The sequence below is a fragment of the Alternaria conjuncta genome (genome assembly GCF_024043145.1).
Source record: "Alternaria conjuncta strain BMP 0040 chromosome Unknown scaffold_9, whole genome shotgun sequence".
Taxonomy (NCBI): Eukaryota; Fungi; Ascomycota; class Dothideomycetes; order Pleosporales; family Pleosporaceae; genus Alternaria; species Alternaria conjuncta.
In genome coordinates, this window is record NW_026250098.1 from 1,642,591 (window position 1) to 1,664,345 (window position 21,755).

The 21,755-nt window shown below is 53.6% G+C and overlaps 7 protein-coding genes across 7 annotated transcripts; 4 read left to right on the forward strand and 3 right to left on the reverse strand.

The window, feature by feature from the left end:
* Positions 1 to 193: 193 nt before the first annotated feature.
* Positions 194 to 1,264, reverse strand: J4E85_007027 (uncharacterized protein; the record flags this gene model as incomplete). Its single annotated transcript, XM_051471261.1, has 1 exon — positions 194 to 1,264. One exon carries the CDS (start codon positions 1,262 to 1,264, stop codon positions 194 to 196), a length of 1,071 nt encoding a protein of 356 aa, XP_051325471.1.
* A 5,383-nt stretch (positions 1,265 to 6,647) lies between these two features.
* Positions 6,648 to 7,830, forward strand: J4E85_007028 (uncharacterized protein; the record flags this gene model as incomplete). Its single annotated transcript, XM_051471262.1, has 3 exons — positions 6,648 to 7,183; positions 7,250 to 7,753; positions 7,803 to 7,830. 3 exons carry the CDS (start codon positions 6,648 to 6,650, stop codon positions 7,828 to 7,830), a joined length of 1,068 nt encoding a protein of 355 aa, XP_051325472.1.
* A 1,218-nt stretch (positions 7,831 to 9,048) lies between these two features.
* ICL1 (isocitrate lyase 1) lies at positions 9,049 to 10,872 on the forward strand (the record flags this gene model as incomplete). The annotated part of the gene is made up of 5 exons (XM_051471263.1): positions 9,049 to 9,252; positions 9,301 to 9,456; positions 9,508 to 9,850; positions 9,907 to 10,459; positions 10,515 to 10,872. 5 exons carry the CDS (start codon positions 9,049 to 9,051, stop codon positions 10,870 to 10,872), a joined length of 1,614 nt encoding a protein of 537 aa, XP_051325473.1.
* Positions 10,873 to 11,261: 389 nt separating this feature from the next.
* Positions 11,262 to 12,070, forward strand: J4E85_007030 (uncharacterized protein; the record flags this gene model as incomplete). The annotated part of the gene is made up of 2 exons (XM_051471264.1): positions 11,262 to 11,998; positions 12,052 to 12,070. The coding sequence occupies 2 exons, from the start codon at positions 11,262 to 11,264 to the stop codon at positions 12,068 to 12,070; spliced, it is 756 nt and encodes a 251-aa protein (XP_051325474.1).
* A 1,627-nt stretch (positions 12,071 to 13,697) lies between these two features.
* J4E85_007031 (uncharacterized protein) lies at positions 13,698 to 15,291 on the forward strand (the record flags this gene model as incomplete). Its single annotated transcript, XM_051471265.1, has 2 exons — positions 13,698 to 13,823; positions 13,879 to 15,291. The coding sequence occupies 2 exons, from the start codon at positions 13,698 to 13,700 to the stop codon at positions 15,289 to 15,291; spliced, it is 1,539 nt and encodes a 512-aa protein (XP_051325475.1).
* Positions 15,292 to 17,600: 2,309 nt separating this feature from the next.
* Positions 17,601 to 19,296, reverse strand: J4E85_007032 (uncharacterized protein; the record flags this gene model as incomplete). The annotated part of the gene is made up of 6 exons (XM_051471266.1): positions 17,601 to 17,657; positions 17,709 to 18,223; positions 18,274 to 18,854; positions 18,906 to 18,924; positions 19,058 to 19,194; positions 19,247 to 19,296. The coding sequence occupies 6 exons, from the start codon at positions 19,294 to 19,296 to the stop codon at positions 17,601 to 17,603; spliced, it is 1,359 nt and encodes a 452-aa protein (XP_051325476.1).
* An 839-nt stretch (positions 19,297 to 20,135) lies between these two features.
* On the reverse strand, positions 20,136 to 21,566 carry J4E85_007033 (uncharacterized protein; the record flags this gene model as incomplete). The annotated part of the gene is made up of 1 exon (XM_051471267.1): positions 20,136 to 21,566. The coding sequence occupies one exon, from the start codon at positions 21,564 to 21,566 to the stop codon at positions 20,136 to 20,138; it is 1,431 nt and encodes a 476-aa protein (XP_051325477.1).
* Positions 21,567 to 21,755: the final 189 nt, after the last annotated feature.

Consider the following 21,755-nt stretch of genomic DNA (forward strand, 5'->3'; position numbering starts at 1 on the left):
AGATCATAGCATAGGATAACACGCAACATATAACTAGCATTCTCTCAGCATTCTCCGCATTCTCAGCATTGGTATCGAACAACTACTGCAAACGGCGCCTCGTGGATATCTGAACCTCCCAATAACCCCGCTGCCTGCCTATAACCTTCCAACAGTGCAAAATCAAATTAGCCCATTTCCGTGTCCATGCTCCTCACTTGAACGGGGGCTTGTCAGCCGCGCTCTCCTCCACACTCGCCGCGCTCAATGGCTGCGAGCGCGCACCGCTGAGGTCGCCCGAGTGCGTCTTGCGCAGGGCTTGTCGCATCGTTTCAATTTGCACTGGCAGCTCTTCGCCCGTCGCTGGGTGTGGGCTGCCGAGCACGACAGGTGACGTAGGACTCGCCGGCGACCGCGTGCGCGACAGGTCCGCGTGCTTGGGCGAAGCCGCTCCGCTTGTGGTTGGGGGCGAAGACGCCGCAGACCGCACTGGCGAGGGCGATCGGTTCGCTGTCGACGAGAGGCTCATAAACTGCAGAGCCTCCGTTGACGTGGCGCCCAACACTTCCTGCCTGTCGTGCTCAACATGCTCTGCCTGCACCACGTCTGCGAATGAAATGAAGCTCAGGCGCCGGGGATCCGCCGTGTCCAGCGAACCGTATCCGGGTGCTGAGTCTGGCACGTCAGCATGGCTGGACGCCACAGATTCTGTGTGAGGGAGAGGTGGCGAGTGCAGGGAGTCGGTTATGCTGCCCGCAACTGCGACGGCGGCTGGCTGATGCGCCGTGTGTGTTATAATCTCCACCTCGTCGGGGTTGAGGTGGTTGTCGGTAATTGCCAGGGAAGTCGCATCCAGCGCAGGGGGTATGTGGTCTTCCGTCTTGATGTGGGCAGGCACGTCGGCTGAGGGTTCGGGCTCTTGTACATTGCGCTCGAAGATGAGCGACGAGGCGGGACTGTGAAGACCGGGCGACGTAGAGCGGATGCGCCGTCCAGGAGATGCGCCAATGGGCAGCATGCGCGGGCTTCCTCGCGGCGATGCTCGTTGCTCGGGCGGTGACATCGGGGGCGAGGGGAGCAGTGTCGGGGTCGTGGTTGTTGATGCGCTCTCTGCTGGCTGTTTACCGGCCTCTGAATCCTTCTTCTTGCCTAGGCCCAGGAGCTTCTTTCCCTTCCTCAGGATGCTGCCATCGTCGGTCGACTTGGTCGCGCTCGATGCGGGTGCGACGGATGCGGGCGGGTTGGGCTGCTGAGGGGCTGCGGCTGCCGTGTTGGTTGCGCTCATGGTGATATCTGCTCTGTCTGTGTCGCGAGGTGGAAAACAGCGCAAGAGGTGAGATGTGCGCCCTATACAAGAAGCTGCGAGTCGGGCCTATGGCAGGCAATAAACCTGTCCCTGTGTCGTCACGCGGTGGCTATCGTCGCTTTCCAAGTTCAGGGAAGTTGCCGAGTGGGATACACCCTTGACCTTTAATCAACAGGCCTTGGGCTCTCTTGCGCTACAGTGAATGATATCGATAGACTCAGTGGTGGAAAATGACAAGGTATTCAATCAGACTGTATGAGTGAAGTTTGCACGTAGGATAGCACTGCGCAGGCTTGTGTTGACAATCTCCTCTCCCTCGTGCTCTGGGTTGTTGATCATCACGGCGTGCTGACGTATGCCCAAGACCCTGAATGTGCCTGGGAGACTAGAACGCTTCCCCTAGCTCATCTCGCGCACCCGCTGTCCAATGCCTTGCCAATGCCCGCCAACAACAACGCCTTTCAACGTGCGACGAGTCTCGCTCAGGTTTCAGATCAAATGTTTACCATCATTTCCGCTCGCTGATCCAAATGCCACTCTTCTATGCTTGGTGACGGCACAGTTCATTGGCACGGCCTGGTCGCTCTCCGGATCCCTCCATGCATGCATGCAGGACATTCACGTTGAATGACCTCTGCGCTTCCATCATGCTTCCACGCTTTTCTTCTCCGCGGTCCCCTCCATGTGGTCGAACCAAGTTCTTGTGATCGCTCACCAGGCCTCGATTACCATGTCTAACATCCCTGCTCCCGATCGAGAGCTCGACCTTGCGTCGACAGTTTATGGCAAAGCCCTAACAATCGGGCGAGTCTCGTGGACGCAGAATTTCTCACGGTTCATGCTTGGTTCTGACGCACTCGCAAGGCAAACTCGTCCAGTCAGCTCCAAGCCGCGCCGTGGGGCTGCTCGCTTCGTAGTGGCTGAACCCGCCAAACACCAACATCGGACTAGCCGCGGGTAATTACATTTATGGGGGGCCAGACACAGTATCATCCCTTGGTGGCATAGCAACACAAGCCGTCGTCGCCTCACGTATATGCTAAGTGCATGGTCAAATCCTCATCATACCCCCCAAGTTGCAGGCATCATCCATCACGTTGAGAACGGGCGCCCCAATACAAACCTGCAGAAGCACGTGAACACGTTCGACCGCACCTCACTTCAGAACCTTGTTGAGATGAGAGCCGTCATCAACTGCGCCGCATCGGCCTTCGCCATTCTGGTTGGCCTGCCACTTGTGCAAAGTTTATCGTCTGCGCCTGCATGACCTGACACGCAGGAGTCAGTAGATGCCGGTGTCAGCTCAGCAGCACAACCGAACTCCGTGAAGAAGTGGTACAACTCCCGGAAATAGCCATGAGGTTCAGTAGAAGGGTGAACGTACGCAGTAGCTGGATCGATTGGCCATCATCGCTCTCCATCATTTTACTTCTCTAATATACAACATCCTAGCGGGAAGCACAAGATACTAATCACAGTGACTGTACCATCTGACAGATGCCAATATGACATGGGTACAGACTGACGCCCATGGTGGTTGCCGGTCGTGGGGTATACGGGTTTGCGGATGCCGAGAAACGCCCTGCTCGACTAGGTATTCAAGATGATCGTGGCGCTACCAAAGCGCAAGTCCCCAGCCCGTGGTTTACCTCGTGGCTCGCTAAGTGTACGGGTATTCCCAGTCTTTCGATTCATGATCAGCCCGTGCCGGGCATCGAAACGAGTTTTCGTGCTTCGCATCATACATTTGATGGCAGGTCGTCCATACTCTCATCTACAAACGTCCATTCCATACTGCGAATACCGCTACAACGACACTGTTTCGATGCCGGGCAAGAATGGGTGCAGTCAAGATGTTCAGCCCAAACGATCTACGGCCCACTATTGAAATCACAGCTTTCGTGCTGGTGGCCCTCTCGACAGTAGTGATCGCTGTTCGGTTCGTATTCTATACTCATTGTTCTACCCTTGTCCCATTGTGCTCATCAATATTAGGTTCTACGTGCGAGGATGGATCATCAGAAAGGTTAATCTAAGTGACTACTTAATGGCAACGGCATTAGTAAGTTGAAACCAGGTTATGAACTGTCATATACTAATCGACCGTGGGTCTTCACTTGGGGGCTTTGCGCCTGCAACCATTATCAGTTCTTATTTGGTTCCGGGGTTGATTATAACCCAGGCGTCAGATCAAAGGTAAGGATAAGTGTTTTGAAGCATCGGACGTGCTACAGCAACATGCTAAGCAAACCACAAGGTCAAAGCAGAGCAGTTAAAATTGGACCGCAACGCCTTAGGTGCTGTAGCGACATGTAAGTAGCTGTGTTGGCAAATACAATATCATTCTGACTGTTAGAAGGGTACGCATACCATATCGGTTATCAATTCATAATGGGTCTCATCAAGCTCTCAATACTCGTCTGTAAGTACAATCCTTGACTACGTCGTCCAAATGCACGTCAATCTAATCCCTCCACCTCCAGTCTACCTCGGCTTTGCAACCCAACGAACCTTTCGAAGACTAGTTCACATATCGATCGTGATCGTCACCGCTGTTACGATCATCTTGATCTTTGTTATCGCCTTTCAATGTCCCAAAAAGCCCTCCGTCGCTTTCGGCGCTGCTATATTGCGAGACAGGGGCTCCATCCACTGTTTCGACTTAAAGATCATTCTCTACTGGCAAGCAGGCTGGAGTATCGCATCCGACATCATCATTCTACTTCTTCCCATGCCCCTCCTATTTTCACTGCGTATGCGAACCGCCAAACGCCTATCCGTCATAGCCGTGTTTGCTGTGAGCCTTCTTATTCCGATAGCATCTGCAGTACGGCTTTGCGGGCTGAACCTCTGGGCCAATAGCGGATCGCACGCTCGGTATTACGGGGGATACATCATTTTCTGGTAAGTAAATACTGTATAGGATGTAGATCTGAGACAGCTACTGATTGCACTCTAGGTCCCAAGTCGAGATCAACACAGCCATCATCTGCGCATCAGCACCATCCATCCAACCCCTCTTCAAACGCATCTTGAACCGAATACTCGGCTTCCGCCAATCTCGCAGCCCTTACTATTACTACGGGGCGCGCAGCTCGCTTCCCGGACTACCTGCCGTGGAAATCGACAGAGACTTGCGATTCCGTAGAGACAGCATCTGTACCCTGGAGATGCCGACGCGGGCTTTTTGTCCAGCCAAGGAAGTTGCAGATGACGGAGTTCGCGACCGAATTGTTATTGGTCATGCTGCGGAAGAGGAAGAGCTCAGGGCGCGTATTCGTGCGCTTACAAGTCCGCCGCCTGTGTTTGTTCGGCCTGTGTCGCTGGCTTCTGGACCGACAGTTCTTGACTCCAGTGTGCCGGCGATGTCACCAGAAAATCCGCAAGGCTCTCTGCGCTGATCAGAGGCAGCATTTGAGACCTCTCAATTTTACAAGCGTGTAGGATCACCTACGCGCAGAGAGCTCCATGATCTGATCCCAAACGGACTGCTCGATTTTGGTGTTTGTACGCCCTGCCCAGCCAAGCGATACAAGCCAAGACCGGATTTCACTGTCGTTGCGCTTACCTGTCAGCGACCAACACCGCTCTCGTGGGCGGCGAACCTAGTTCTCGGCTGAGATAAGCCTGGGTGGGTGGGGGAGGTGGAGGGGAGGTGGTGGAGGTCTCAGACGTCGATGGCGCCTCCTCTGTGGGCGGACCTGGTTCTTGGCTGAGGTAAGCCGCCCCAGAACGTGGAGTTCAGTGTAACCATCGGTTACGCGATTAGTATTCGAGGCAGGCTCATTGGCCAATGATGAGAACATACCTGCCGATTTTGACAGACATGCTTGGGCAGAGGGGGAATCGATACTCCTGATCCGTTGTATGGGGGACGGGAAGGGAGAAGGCGTCCAGATGGAACAACAACATTTGCGCCTTGGATTAATATTGGGTGAGAGGAGATGCATGCGTCGGCACTGCTGGTTGCTTTTGTCTGCGAGGCACCATTCCAGATTGTGGCGCCGGCTCGAAGTCCGGCCATGGCGTGGTTTTCAGTCGGCGTCGCGTCGCGTCGCGCTCGAGATAGGCCCCCGCCGAGGTTCCACGCATGGATGAGTACCTCAGATAGTGCGATGATTGTCGCTTGTAGCCGCCTGAGATGCGAATTAGAGAATCGGTGCAGAAGCCTATGTGATTGTCGATACATGTTGATGATCTCCATCAGACCGACTTAACCCCGATGACGCACCTATCGCCGAGCTATAGCTCTAGACCCACCTTCCTCAACGGTTCAGCCTCCTGTCTTCCTTCCCACCAGCTCTACAAGTCGGCGTTCAAACAAAAACTCTACATCGCCGTCTCATCAAAGCTCCTCGCCGTCTTCGACAATGCGGCTCTGGCCCTGACTAACTCCAGATGGGGAAATTCTCGCGGCGGCTATGCTTTACTCAGGGACCCTGCATATACATTTCATGAGAAGGGTCTAGCGTCAAACTACGCTTCGATCTGACATTTATCGCACCACCAACAATCCACGTCACAACTTCGCTCAATGTCACGGTGATACTAACAGACACGTTCATTAATGCGGATTGCTAGTAACGATCGCGATCTGGGAGTTTCCCTTTTCGAATGCGCGGCTGTGGGGTTGCCGCTGCTTTTGGCTGCTTTGGATGGGTGGCAAAAGGTACCGATACTCGCGGTTTGGATCGGAGGATGTGTTTTTAGACGGCGGCGTGGAGATCGCGGGGTCTTCACGGATTGCGCGGTACTTGGGGTTTCGTATGCTTGGTTGGCGAGGGAGGAGTTGGTTGCGACTGTGTTGAAGAGCTGGAATGATTGGAGGGGCTGGGCTGAAGGGTCGCCTGGTACATATGCCGTCTTCAGCATCGCGATACCGCTAGCTATCCTCGCGATTTCTCTATGGTGCAGTCTTTGCGGCAACGAGGACCCAACGGCGAACACGCCTGATATCAGTCGATGGAGATCTAATGTGGAAACGCCAAAGCCAAAGATCTTCCCGTGCCAGACGTCGCATGCTCGAATCTTTCCGAAGCGCCATGCTTTCGCATACTCATACCTTCAGTGCGGATTTCCCATCGTCCCTAGCGGAGCTAAATACCAGGGGATAGAGTTCGCAAGCGGAGAAGACCAGACTTTGGGTAAATGGTGGTTGCGAATAAGAGCGGAGGATTATCTGGAACGAGGTGGCGGCGCATCTGGATTCTACTGGAAGCTGAGGTCGTACTTGCGGGCTCAGCATGTCGAAGATGCGGAATGGGAGTATGCCTATCTGGTGACGGCACCGCGCTTCCTTGGTTACGCATTCAATCCGGTTTCGTTCTGGTATATTTACAATCGCGAACATCAGCTTGTGAAGATGATACTCGAAGTCAACAACACATTCGGAGAAAGACGAATGTATCTGCTTGACGGATCGAGCCCTGCCAGTCCGCCGCGCACATCTGATTCTGAACAAACGTCTGGATCTGAAGAACATGGACCGCAGATACCTATTCGGGCGAAGTCGAAGTTTACCGATGTATGGATGAAAGATTTCCATGTTTCGCCGTTCAACTCTCGAAAGGGTTCGTATGCGCTGAAGGCCCAAAACCCTTTCCCTTCTGTGAATTACGAGAACCCTCTGATCGACAATACGATTACCCTGAAGTCTTCCAAGGACCATGGGAAGCTTGTAGCTCGCCTCTTCTCTACCGGAAAGGCTATTGACCCGGACCAATTGGGTTTCCTCGGAGCTCTGCGGTTCATCCTAAGCTGGTGGTGGGTAGGCTTTGTAACGTTCCCGCGCATCGTCAGAGAAGCTGGCAAGATCTTTTTTAAGAGGAAGTTGCATGTGTGGTTCCGGCCGGAGGTGCTAACGTCGAGCGTTGGTCGGCCTCCCACTTCCGCTGAGATGTAAGTACGGGTGAAGCACTACCCGAATGCAACTAACAATATCAGAACACTCTACAAAGTATTCAGAAACTACCTACACGTACTCGTAAACCAGACCGAAGTGGACTTTTGCATCACGTTCAAGGCGTCGGTACCCAACGTCCCCACAGACAAGATCGCTACGACACACGTCCCTGATCGAGACCGGCCATACAAGAATATTGAAATCCGTGTGCTTACACCAGCGTTCTACTCGCGACTCATCCACTACACCTACATATCCGAGGCTATCGATCGCGAATGCATCTTCACCGACGAACGGAACAGGACATTATGGTTGTGCCGTCCCCAGCTCCTACCTCTGCTACTCTCAGAACGCTCATCGATACGCCTCAAAGACGAGGATACGCCACTAGTCCGAAGAAGCTATCTCGATGAGCTGAGATGGTGGTTGCTCAAGAAGTTGAGGTGCCCACCCGCAGACCCTGCATACTCAGTCACGCCGCAAAATCCCGCGGTCAATGTAGATGATATCCGCGCCAGGCCGTTCTCCGAGTTGGATAGATATGTCCGGGGTTACTTCGGGCAGCAGTACGCTTGTGAGTACCGCAGGACCGTTACCAAGCTTTTCTTGGCACAGCGCTTTTGTTTTGGGTTTACAGAGATAGTTGGGCTTGTGGATTTGGTTATCAGGGTCTTGCTGTGTTATGTTGCTGCTCGGCAGCTGATGAGTTGGGGTGACTCGACACCGGGATTGCTATCAGCTGGATGTCTAGAAGGTTTGGTGATGAGGAGGGATTGGTCGGCATGTTCCAATGCGCTTGCGATGGATTACTGGGGTTGGTGGTCGTTGGGAAAGAGCGCGTTGGCGGTGTACTCGTGTCACATGTATGAATCCTTGAAGGGTTATAGATGAAACGTAGATTACTCTCCTCTCAACTACAACTCAATTCGTCAACATACTTCCCGAATAACAGTGATACACATGGCCGTACAACGCCCAGCCACGAGCATTTGCCGGGATCGTCACTGCTGCCGAGCGAGCCTTATCCGAGATATTCCAGACGCAACAATGACACCACTCACGTGTTTTCCGAGACAAAAGCGCTCTAAACAGCGAAGATGCCTGCTCGTGAAAGTCGCAGATCAATAGCGGTTCAGGCCTTTTCCGGACAGGATCAACCGAGGTAAAACCCGCGCGACGCTAACGAACACGCGACCCCAGATTTTGGCGTGCGTCTTCACATGCACCAGAAAACCAGCTAAGCAGAGCGACGGAACACCGACATGTGAAGCTGCAGCATATTGTCGCGTGTCATGCCGAACAGCATCTTCAGTGCATCGAGATGGGAACAGTGATATAGGAGTAGGATGATAACGAAGGATGCAGCTCTGTCTGTAACGAGCTGACCCAAGACCATTGGCAAACGTCATCCCCGTCACGGTTCCGCTGGTCCCCCATCCCCACCCCGATCTACACTGGTCAGCCTTCCAAAACGTCAATTCCCCTTGGGCCGAGGGCAACGCAAAAACAACGCTCGAGCAAGTGCATGGCCAGCGCTAGACGTTGCTGCCAGCTTCCGAGGATGCAGCAGTCGGGCCAATGGTGCGTCCAGCCGGTCGTCCCCGAGCTCACTTGGGGTGCTGTGCTAGCCGTGCTGGTGTGAGTATGCTGATGGCTATGGTTATAAGACGCTTGGCTTTCCCCCCAAGGTTCCTGGCTGCGTAGACCGAGGCTAGAGTGCTTGTGGTGTCATTGCTGGTCATCTTTATCAAAGGACGAGCTTTCCCTCTTGTTTTTGTTCATATTTCCTCATACACACATCAGTCGTGTCGGGAAAACCTAGCTTTTTTGTTGTTGTAACGCATCTTACGCATCAATCATCATGGCGAACATTGACGCCGAGGACGCGCAGTTCCAGAAGGAAGTTCAGGAAGTTAAGCAGTGGTGGACGGACTCAAGATGGAGGTATACGAGGAGGCCGTTTACTGCTGAAGATATTGTCTCGAAGAGAGGTAATCTCAAGATCACCTACCCGAGCAATCACCAGTCGAAGAAGCTTTGGGAGATTGTGGAAGGACGCTTCAAGGTATGGTGGTCATCTTAGACTCCAAGTATGCGAGCTGACAATATGTAGAACAACGACGTTAGCTACACATACGGATGTCTCGATCCTGTCATGGTCACACAGATGGCGAAGTATCTAGACACTGTCTACGTTTCTGGATGGCAAGCATCGTCAACAGCTTCATCGACCGACGAGCCAGGTCCAGATCTAGCAGACTACCCCTACGTAAGTTACAGGAATGAACGGTGATGGGTAACGAAAGCTAACGAACAAAAGACAACCGTGCCCAACAAAGTTGGCCACCTATTCATGGCACAGCTTTTCCACGACCGAAAGCAACGCGAAGAACGTCTGACCACCGCGAAAGCCGACCGTGCAAAAGTCGCCAGCGTAGACTACCTACGACCGATCATCGCGGATGCCGATACTGGACATGGAGGTTTGACAGCTATCATGAAGCTTACGAAGCTGTTTATCGAGAAGGGTGCTGCGGGTATACATATCGAGGATCAAGCACCAGGAACAAAGAAGTGCGGTCATATGGCTGGAAAGGTGTTGGTTCCGATTAGCGAGCATATCAATCGACTGGTCGCTATCAGGGCGCAGGCAGATATCATGGGTAAGGCGATGAACTTCAGCCATCAGATTTGATGTGGGCTAACGTTCGAATGACAGGAACCGACCTACTTGCCGTCGCCAGAACCGACTCAGAAGCCGCTACCCTGATCACTTCTACCATTGACCCACGCGACCACCATTACATTCTAGGCTGCACAAACCCTGCCCTCCAGCCTCTGGGCGAGCTGATGTACGCCGCCGAACAAGCCGGCAAGACAGGCGCGGAGCTCCAAGCGATCGAAGATGCATGGACGAAGGAGGCCAACCTCAAGCTATACCACGAGGCCGTAATCGACACGATAAATGCCGGTGTACATGTCGACAAGCAAAGCATGATCAACGAGTTCATGGAGAAGAGCAAGGGCAAGAGCAACTCAGAAGCACGCGCCATCGCCGCAGGCCTGACCGGCGTCGATGTGTACTTCAACTGGGACGCCGCAAGGACGCGCGAGGGCTACTACAGGTACCAAGGCGGTTGCCAAACTGCTATCAACCGCGCCATCGCATACGCGCCCTACTGCGACATGATATGGATGGAGTCAAAGCTGCCCGACTTCGCGCAAGCGAAAGAGTTCGCTGATGGCGTGCATGCCGTTTGGCCTGAGCAGAAGTATGTCTTCTTCCACCCACTTCCCCTCTCACACACACACTAACAATCACAACAGACTAGCATACAACCTCTCCCCCTCCTTCAACTGGAAAGCCGCCATGCCACGCGACGAGCAAGAAACCTACATCCAGCGCCTGGCCAAGCTGGGTTACTGCTGGCAGTTCATCACGCTCGCTGGTCTGCACCAGAGTGCGCTCATGGCCGATACCTTCTCCAAGGCGTATGCGAAGCAGGGTATGCGCGCTTATGGCGAGATTATCCAGGAGCCGGAGGCGGAGAACAAGGTCGATGTGCTTACGCATCAGAAGTGGAGTGGCGCGAATTATGTGGATAATTTGTTGAAGATGGTGTCGGGGGGTGTTAGTTCTACGGCGGCTATGGGGAAGGGTGTTACGGAGGATCAGTTTAAGTAGAGCCATCCCGCACCTCCGGATAGGATTATGATGATGCCAAACACTTGTCGCCGAGGAGACGATGCTATCACCGTGTTAGTGAATGCATGCTATGTTCGTTTAGACTCCTACTTGATTCACATTTGTTTCCTTTGTAACTTTTAAACTCATTCCTCACAGTCCAAACGTCAAAGCCTTTCGCTCAGCAAGTCCGCAAACCCACTATTTCACTGAACATTGAACATTGAACACTGTGAAGGCTCCATCGCCCTTTGAGTTAATCACACTTTAGTCCCGCAACAATGCTGTCCTGAGTTGTGCAAAAAGGCACATTGTCCGGTTCTCTTCGCCGCACCAGACCTGTGTTAACCAAGCAGCAGTTGAGAATCCAGACTTGAATCTACTATACCATGTCAGCCCAGAAAGAGATTGTGGGACCAGCAGAAGCTCCCACAAACCCCACATCCTCATCGTCTAGGAAAGAACGCAGCGACATGGCCCAACGTATCAAAGACGACCGAGAAAAGCAATGCCAATCATACGGTCCACAAGTCTTCGAAGATGCCAGGGCTTTTGAAGCCTCCCTGGATAACGGCAGAATCTTCACCCGCGCGTTCTTCGAAAAAGCAGCAGAGCAAGTCGAGATAGTTCGTAAAGGCGATCCGAACATGCCGTTCATGTTTGTACCACGTGTACTAGGTAGTGGACAAGTGGAGAAGCGTGTCCCACCGTATGCCTCACCCGCGGTCAGCCTGAGTTTCAGCGGGATCTTCATTGGTGCCTCTGACAAGATGCGTCCAGCGTATCACATCAGGACTCCCAAACAGCAGGGTACTAATTACGATTTCAGTGATACCAGGGTGCTGAAGCCCGATAGCCTTCAGAGTACACGTCAGCAGGCGAGCCCGCACTGCTCCATCTCTGAGGAGTACAAAGGAATCCCAAGAATCCTCGAGGCATCCTTGCTTCGAAGTAAATTCTGGGCGAGTGTACGAGAGCAGCTCGATGCTCTCACCGTACCAGTCGACAACGTTGTTTGCGTAGCCCTCGGAACCCTGCACGGAACAGAAGAGGAAGGCAGAAAGGAAGATACCTCAGCTACACAGCACGTGCTCGCCTGCGCCATCTCGACCTACCTATCGCAGCGGTACGCCGCCACTTCCACCACGACTTCCACACCAACGCCTATCCCAATTGTAGCTCGCGACCCGGCCTATAAACTCGAAGACATGGTCATGCTTTCTCAGTGCAATCCTTCCATCACAGTAGTATCAGAGCCATACCAATACCTCTCCATCACGCCCTCTACGCTCTTGATAAGCCTCTACCAACCCGCCTTCGTACCGGTATTCCAAGTGGCTGCGGACATGTGTTTTCCGACAAGTCCAGCGGCAATCATCACCGCAGAGATACTGAGCCATCCGTGGCATAAAGAGGGGAAGATCATGGCGCTCGATACTTGGACCCCGCGAGTTGGAAGGATGCTGGAGTGTATGAATGCGACGTGGCTGGGTCGGGAGTTTGCAGATAATTGTCCGTCGCCAGATGGTGATGGTAGGTTCGAAAATGCCGGCGACCTTATTGATGATTGGGGGAAGAACTTGACGTTTTATGCGCGGAAAGAGTAGGCTTTTCGTTGCTGTGTCGGCGTTCTTTTCGGGCTTCTCCTCTTGGATCGTGTCCTTCCCTATGATTGTTACGAAGTTTATAGTAGACTTCTCTTGTTTCGACGCTGTTTGTCTTGATGTATATCAAAGATACACATGAACTGTAATGCGGGCGCGTAATCATAATCCCAATCTCAAGCGATCAATTGAAGAGCTCAGAGTTGTTCGTATAGTGAGGTGAGGATCGTCATCTTTGGGCCCGGGAGTTGCTATCAAACGCTTGTCAAGGTTCTCAGCCAACCATGATATGACTGGGAGCTGCCCGATGGGCCATGGTGTCGCCAAGAGGAGGACAACATGGTGCTCTGAGATATATATGCCATCGATGCCCTCGTCACTCTCCACATCTCTTTCATATCTATCGATTGTTTGCGACAGATCTTTTACCGTTTTCTTTTTGCTCTGAGATGATTGCTCTTGCAGAGCCCTGAGATGGTCTCGCTATCTCTTCAGCTATCGGCTGCTCCGTGCGCCAGGCACAAGCTCCCCGTTTTCCAGGGACCTCGGCGCCGCCGTGCTATCGCCCGATGGATTCGACAGCCGGTCACACCAAATTGACCTGCCCAGATCGCACGAAGCGGGGTTCCTGAAGGAAGAGGCGACGATGACAAACCTCACGAGGGCTTTTGAGTGTTCCGCGATACACCATGGATCCTAAACGGCCACAGAACGGGTCTTATGCGGGTCGCGCAGCCGGACATGACCACCTTCCTAAAGAGCATCCATCCGGCTTTCTTGGCGAGCGTGATCTTGCCTCCGCCGGCATCCACCCGCATGAGTTCTCTCTCCAATTGCGCTGCGGAAACCTCGCAATTGAGCGCCACTATCAGGCGTGCCCAGACGCCGCCCAGGACTCGACCGGAATGAAGCAGGCATTGGCGCGGCTTGTCTTTACCAGCTGCTGGATCAAGCATGAAGAGTGGAGAAGCCATGGGCGAATGATAGGAGCTTGTTCATATTGAGCTGCTTGGCATACAGGGCGTTGATTGCGAGTGCACGCGATAGCTGCAGAATCCGTTGACGGAACAGGTCCACGGAATCTGTGCATGGCGACGCATGCACGACCTGACGATCGCTCCAACAGAGATCTATAAAGGGCGCGTTCCTCACTCTATGGGGAGACACGCCGCAGCTTGCATCTACCCTCTCAAACTCTCGAGATAGAGCAAATTTGTCAATATGAGGGTTACTCTCGGTCTCGCTGCGCTCGCCGTTGGTGCTGCAGCCGTCCCTACGGCGGAAATCAGGCAACGCCAGGATGGTCACAACGCCAAGCCATGCCCCAAGAAGCCTCTGGTCACGAAGGTATGAAACTCCAACTACCGAAAGTCGCGTTGAAACTATGCTAACGATCATTTAGGAGGCTCTCCAGAAGGACATCACTATCAAGAAGTTGATGAGGGGTGCTCAGCAGCTCGAGGACTTTGCCTACAGCTACCCAGCCCGTAACAGGATCATGGGAGGAGAGGCTCACAACGACACCGTCAAGTGGCTGAAGAAAGAGCTCGAGTCTACTTCATACTACGATGTTACCCTCCAGCCTTTCTCCAACTACGTCATGCTGAACGGCACGCTCAACAAGTTCACCATCGACGGACGTATGATCAACTCCACGATTCTTGAGTACTCAGCCTCTACCGATGGGCTCGTTAGCGCACCCATCGTTCCCGTCAACAACCTCGGTTGCGAGGCATCTGACTTCCCCGCGGAAGTATCTGGCAGCATTGCACTCATCTCGCGTGGTGAATGTGAGTTTGGACTGAAGTCTGCTCTTGCTGGTAGCGCCGGCGCCGTTGGTGCTATCATCTACAACAACGTTGCTGGCACTATCAGCGCAACTCTTGGCCCCCCTCCCCGTCCGGAGGGTGACTACGTCGCGAGTGTTACTCTGTCTCAGGCAGAGGGCCAGACAATCATTTCTAAGGTCGCAGGCGGTGCTACTGTCACCGGCGAATTGGACGTTTTGACTGACGTCCAAATCATCACCACCAACAACGTTCTTGCTACCAGCAAGTGTGGTGACAAGGACAACCAGCTTTGGCTTGGTGCTCACACCGACTCTGTTGGTGCTGGTCCTGGAATCAACGACGATGGCTCTGGAACTGTTGCCATCCTGAACGTCGCCAAGTCGCTTGCTAAGTACAACGTCAAGAACGCCGTTAGCTTCGGCTTCTGGTCTGGCGAGGAGTCCGGTCTCCTCGGCTCCACCTTCTTCGTCGAGAGTCTGTCTCCTGCGGCAGCTCTTGACATCCGCGCATACCTCAACTTCGACATGATTGCGTCTCCCAACTACGTCCACCAGATCTACGACGGTGACGGCAGCGCATACGGTCTGAGCGGACCCGCTGGAAGCGACCAGATTGAGACTTTCTTCGAGGGTTACTTCAAGGATCTCAACATCTCCAGCAACGCTACCGAGTTCAACGGCCGTTCCGACTACGGTCCTTTCCTTGACGCCAACATTCCCGCAGGTGGTACCACCACTGGTGCTGATGAGGTCAAGACCGTCGAGGAGCAGGCTATCTGGGGTGGTGTTGCAGGTGAGATCCTCGACCAGAACTACCACCAGGCTGCCGACAATGTCACCAACCTCAACGAGGGAGCTTGGCTCCTACACTCCCGCGGTATTGCTGCTGCGGTTGCCAACTACGCTACCTCGTGGGAGGGTTTCCCAGCCCGTGTGCCCGTCAACGGCACCGCGAAGAGGAGCGTCCGTGAGCCTCACGTTCACAGGGGCGTCAAGGGCGCAAAGGTCACTTTGAGCCTTTTGTAAGCTCGCGGTGACGCAGCTTTGTATATAGTCAACAATGATAATGTCAACGACAACATGAATAATACACGTCAATCACACATCTATTTTGTCTTGATACACGTGTAGCTGGTCACATTTTGACGCGATCAGAGTATCTGACAAGCTATAACATCAAATTTCGTCTGAAAGAACGGAATATAGACGTCAGCTTTGTAGTGTCGTCTTACTGTAGTGCTGAGCCTCATCCTCATGTCAGCCGCCGAACTGCACAGCCCCCACAGCCATGTCAATCGGCTAAGCGGCTCGCGAAAGCTTCTAACCGCGACACCGCCGCTGAGCCGCACGCGTGTGGAAATGAGGCTTATTGCGATCAGCTGAAGTGCAGATAATGGGAGCCTACTTTGGTTTAGACGTATATGTATCGCGTTTGGGACGCGTTCGTGTGGGTTGTTGATTCTTGGGCCTTTGACTGTCAACAACAATTCCCAAACCTCTCGCTATCTACCAGCGCGACGGTACCAACCAGTGGACTAACAGGAGCTTTCACTGCTGTGCAGACTCCCGATCTTTTGAGAGTCTGAGATAATCGCCGTCCCGCGCGTGTTTCGGGCGTCAACGACGTGACAAAACAAAGGGTTGCCTGAACGAGGCTGTGCCCACCGCGCGACGCTTTTGATCACCGCGCCTCCAGGACATATACACACATCACGCCGCGATTCTCTGGTCCTTGATTCCTTCAGCATTTTCGCGACCTTGAAGATCACAAAACCGCCGTTGAATAAACCAGAAAATCAATACGAAGAGTGGTAAACATGATGGACCACAACAGCCCATGCTACGAGCCCTTCCCAGCCCTAGATTCCGCCCCCACAACCCCACAACACGACCACGATGCGCCTATACCCTCAACCTCAGATATCGCCACATCAACATCAACATCAGTGCCCTTCTCAGTACACTACGAAGGCCCGCTCTACACAGAAATAAACATCCCACTCCCCCGTATCACAACACCACGAACCACCTCTCCATCCCCATCAAACCAGCCTCCATCTACCACTCCCTCGCTCGCCTCACCCCCCGAAAAACAACGCGGACGTTCCCGCACTCTCTCCTCACTCTCTCCCTTCCGGCATCGTAGCTCGTCATCTGCATCTACATCTGCGTCTCTAACTTCGCCCACCTCACCTACCTCCCCTTTCTCCAACACCCGCGACCGGAACAGCGAAGACTGGCCGCGCATCCGCAAAGATGTAGTCAAGTCGCGAGAAGTAAACGCGATGATGAATTTGCGACATCACGGTAAGAGGGGCCGGAGCGGCACGATCGATGCGTTGGCGGTTGTACCTGCTGTTTTGGTGTTGAGCGCGGAGCTGTTTACGCCGGGGGGTGAGGAGGTGGGTGTGGCGGAGGGGAGGAGGAAGGATAGTGGGGTTGGGAGGTGGGAGGAGGGTATTAGATGAGGGGGGGTTGGGTGAAGGGGCTGGAAAGAATGAGGATGTGGGGAGGTGGTGTGATGGTTGTTGTACAGAGTAGATCTGTATGTTGTATTTGTACGGTAATGCTTTGGGATGGGCAGTATGGGTATTTGTTGGAAACAACGAGGCTTCGCCTAGAGGGTCACCCTATACAAGGAAAAAACTGAACAGGCCTGCGGACTACATCGAGACAAAAAACTACGAAGTGGGTGACGTAGCATCAACGTAGTCTCCAGGGTGTTCAGTTTTTTCCTGATGGCGTGGGGTCATGATTGTACCACGTCACAGAGGGTTTAATATAGACAGAGGACGCGGATGTGCGTTGGCATCATAATAGATGACGAGCAGGGTAAGAATTACTCTCGACGATCGGGAGAGCATGGTAGTAGAGGATAGTTGATGGTCTGATGTAACATAGAGCGGCGACTGCATCAATACATAGTCACAGCAATATCACATAAGTGAAGTGGAACAAGACACCCAACATTCTATTTTAGACGCGGCCATAAAACACACAGAGTCGTATCAATACTCGAGTTTTATAAAGAACAGCCTCCCCAACGCCAGTCCATGCACGTATGCTCATGATGCAGGTACAGGTATTTGATATACTGCTCCTCAGCAGTCTATAAACATAGACGCACGATAAAAAAAAGACACCCTTTCATGTCAATACCCCCAGTGAACGCAATCAACAGATAGAGTGTGCGATCTTTGACAAACCAGCAGCAACTCCATCCAACCAAGTTTTTTCTATTTTTCGCATGTATCTTCCATGGCAGAATCCGAGCGTCGCAGAGCGGGGCAGATAGCACGGTCTCCCAAGAAACGGATACTACATGAGTACAGGTACTAACTGTAGTCGAACAGCACGCTGATGCTCTCGCCGTGGTGGACGCGTCGAATGGCCTACAGAATGTCAGTGTGCGTCTCGACGTCTTATTAGTAGTTTCAACATACCTCAGCAAACACGTTGCCGACCTCGAGGACCTCCAACTTGGGGCAGCGGCTCTTGTGATCTTCCTGGGGCACCGTGTTGGTCACAATAACCTTGTCCAGTGCACTGGCGTTGATGCGCTCGATAGCATCTCCACTCAGAATACCGTGTGTAATGAGCGCAATCACCTGCGTAGCACCCTCCTTCTTCAGAAGTTTGGCCGCGCGGGTAATGGTATTGGATGTATCCGCCAAGTCGTCAACCAGGATAGTTGTGCGCTCCCGAACATCTCCCACCAACATCATGGTCGCGTTCTGTCGGTCGTTGATCTGTGTGGGGCGGCGCTCCTTGTGAATAAGGGCAAAGGGCATGCCGAGGGCGTCGGCAATGGCGGTCGCGCGCTTCGCACCTCCAGCGTCGGGAGAGACTACCACGGCTTGTTGGTAGTTCGGGATGTTGAACTGGATGTATTTGCGGAGGAGATGGCGGCCGTACAGGTTGTCCACGGGGATGTCAAAGAAGCCCTGGTATTGGGGATCTAGAAGTTTGTTAGCTCAGCCATCTCAGGTCTTCCAAGATGGTACATACCGTGGAGATCCATCGTGATAACGTGGTCGGCGCCAGCGCAAGTCAGAAGGTCCGCGATAAGGGTACCCGCCTGAGCGACCCACTGACGATATCCAACCTGGGGCTCGAAAGCAGGAGGCTTCGTAGTTGTAGGCGCGCGCGTGATGCCGGGTGTTGGAGCAACTGAGCCGTTGGTGCCGTTGGCTCCATGGTCACCATTGAAGTATGCGCCCTTGTCGGATTTACCGGAACTGCTCGAGTCGAGCGTCTCGGTGCGCTTGATGCCATTCTGCTTGACCGGGCTTGTAGGATCGGTGCGGCCGCCGTTGCGCTCGTCTAGCTTCATTCTACTGAGCTGGTGGTGCAGCGCGGCCGAGCCATTGGTCAGACCTGCGCTCTCCGCCTGCCCAGGGAAGGGCGTCTGCGGTCGCGAATCGAACGTGTAGGTGCCGGTCCTCGAGCGCGTGCCAGGCACCTTGGAGAGGGGCGCGCCAGTCTTGTTGTAGGGAATGTCCGACTGGCGCGAGTAGGGGAACAGAGGGAGGACGGCGGTGATGCGCTTGGCCGAGGCGGTGCGGCAGGCCGAGATGGTAATGAGAAGTCTGGAGGACGGTCAGGCACTTCACTCAACTACACCATGAGGATGGGCCTACTCCATCAGATGGTCGTTGACTGCGCGCAACACGAGACATTAGCGGGGTTCTTCACATATCGCAGAGCACGCGGGCGTCGTGTTCCGTCCCAAGTGCGCTGCAGTACCACTGCGGCTAGGAATGCGCGCGCGACCTGCACGAGGGCTTCGTACCTTTACCGCCGCCGGACTGGATGATGAAGACATCCTTTCCTCGCACACTCTCCTCGATCTCGACACGCGTCTCACCACCCTTGAACTTGTCGAGAAGCACCTTGGCCTTGGGTATGCCGAGGTGGTTGCAGATGGTCCTATCGCCCAGTTAGTCACAGCCATGGCCCGCTTCTCCGCGCGTCGACTTACTCGGTGAGCTGCGGGTGGGAGCTGCCGCCCAGGACCACAATGTTCCTCATGTTGACGGCTGGTGGAGGTGGTGGGGTCGTGTGCTAACTTCGCGGCGGGCAGTATAGCAAGAGGAGATTAGTGAAGGAAGGAGGGCCCTCGCGGAGAAATTCCTCTTATCGATAATGGAAAAGAATTTAGTTCCAAGTTAACTTTGTAAGGTTCCGCCCTGGTAATGCTTGGGTGGAGCAGTCGCAGCTCAGGCAGCTCAGGAATTGGGCAGCATGGTGAAAGATGGATGTCTGTCGTCACGGGCCAGAGAGGTTTTCGCTCCTTCGGCTGTTGCACTTTTTCTGCCGAGCCCATGTCGCCATCCAACGCACCTCAAAGCTTCTAGAGCGCGGCATGGCTGCAGTCTGCACGGCATACATACCATAGTGAGCACACCGGATGAATGACTCGGCCTGCACGCCAGCTACTTCCGCGTTGTTGCGCAGGAGAGCGCAGCTATGGCGCTTCACCTGCAGCGGCTGGCGGTCAGTAATCGCGCCATGCTCAGTGGTTGCAGTTCGCGTCATTGGACCAAGGGAAGGGTCCGTTAGCGCCTGCCGAAGTCGCTCTCTCACGTGCCTTCCTACCTGGCCGTCCGGGGAAGGAAGGATACACCATCCCTTGGTCTTAACGTTACATTCCAGAAATCCTACATAAGGATAGCTCACCGGCTCATGGCACGTCGTACAGTCCTGCAGTTATCACTGAATGCGGCATCTTGCGCCCTTGATGTGCCCTCGAGCAGACAATGCGGATAAGCGTGCGGTATTATATTACATTAGAGGTTTTAGTCTAAGTGCCATAAAGCGGTTCGTCTACAAGGGGTATATGCTAGTCGTCGTTTCATCCATAATGTATCCTACTCGTTCAACTTGGTTCTCGCTCTCCGATCTCTCGCACTTCTTCCTCCCCCCGCGGTGTGTCCAGCCACTCCACCCTGGGTCGATGCGCTCCCTCGTCGACTTCCTGTGGCACCACTGACAAGACTCGATGTCGGACTGTAAGGTCTCCTGTGCGCGCTTGATATACTGCTATCCCGCGTTCCGCTCATCGAAAGGACAAGATGCGCGCGCGAAGGTGGTGAGATAGGATGGTCGTTGACGTAGAAGCCCCCAGTACCATCTTGGGTAATCGTAGGCGGGGCCGAGACGAGGTTGTTGCGTTGCTGCGCGTGATCTGGAGAGACTGGCCGCGCATCGACTTCCTCAACAAGCCCGGTTTCCAGGTCGATGTCGACAATACCGTCTTTACTGGTACGTAGTACTGCTGGCGCGAAGTCATGAGACTGGATGGCTTCCTGGAGTAGATCCTTCTCTGCAAAATCAGACCTGTCGCTAATAGCAGGCGATTTGGTTTGGTCTTTTGTGATGTTTGAAGCGACCATGGTCATACTCTGCGTCATCTTGCTTCCGTTGGTGTTGTTCGGAGATCGTCTGACTCCTGTACGTGCGGCCGTTGTCGCGGACTGATGGTGAAGAAGTTGTGCCGTTTTGCGACCTCCAGCCGTACGAGCAGAGTGATAGGTCCATGGGGGAGGGTTCGTGTCATCGAAGTTACCCATGTCGAACAGTTCCCTCAGTATTGTCCATGTGAACGGCAGATTGGCAACAAGGATGGCTGTCGAGGATTCTCGGACGTACCAGTAGATCCACGTCGATTTGTAAGGATTGCTGAAGGAGTAGTAGCTGTTCATGATGCTCGCAGCCACGACAAAGATGCCGAGAGAGAAGATCCCACAGAGTATAAGCTTTCTCTTCATGGGTAGCAAGGATCGGATGAGCATCTGCAATGCAATACATAGCATGATCAAATCCGAGGATATGTTGAAGACAGCTTTGGTGATCCGGTGGTGTACCAAGGCGTTGCACTGGAAGGAGGTAGTCGGCACTGCGTAGTATGCAGAAAAGGGTCGACACCAGGCTGAGAAGTAGAGGACCTCTATAACGACGAATCCAAGTGCCGTATATGCGGCGAGCAGTTTGATGGCGATGTTCTCTTTCTGAAGCGCCGTCCGTGTGATGCGATGGTACATGATCAAAAGACATGCTTTGCAGGCCCAGATCACGGCGATATGCATCTGTTCTACAACGACCACGAGCTTGCTTCCGAATCGTCGTCTCGATAGTTCTTCCATAGTCAGTGCGCTGAAGTCGAAATTCTCCGGTTCCAGGTTCGACTGGACTTTCAGCCACCGATTCGCGAGCACAATCATAACGGTGTAGGCGGCGGTGACGAAGAGGCCCATGGTCCAGTCATCGATCTGTAGGCCTTTGACTGATCGAAAGAGCATCTTTCGCGAAATCCTACATGATGAATCTGGTCAGTAAATGGATGTACATTGTAAAACGAGCAGATAATCATCTTGAATTCGCAGACAGTTGATGCCAGCAAGCGGAAGGGCAGAGCACCGATGCGCTCAGTAATCCAACGACGCCCGCCAGCGCATTGCATCGCATGCTAAGCCGTATTCTCAAATGCG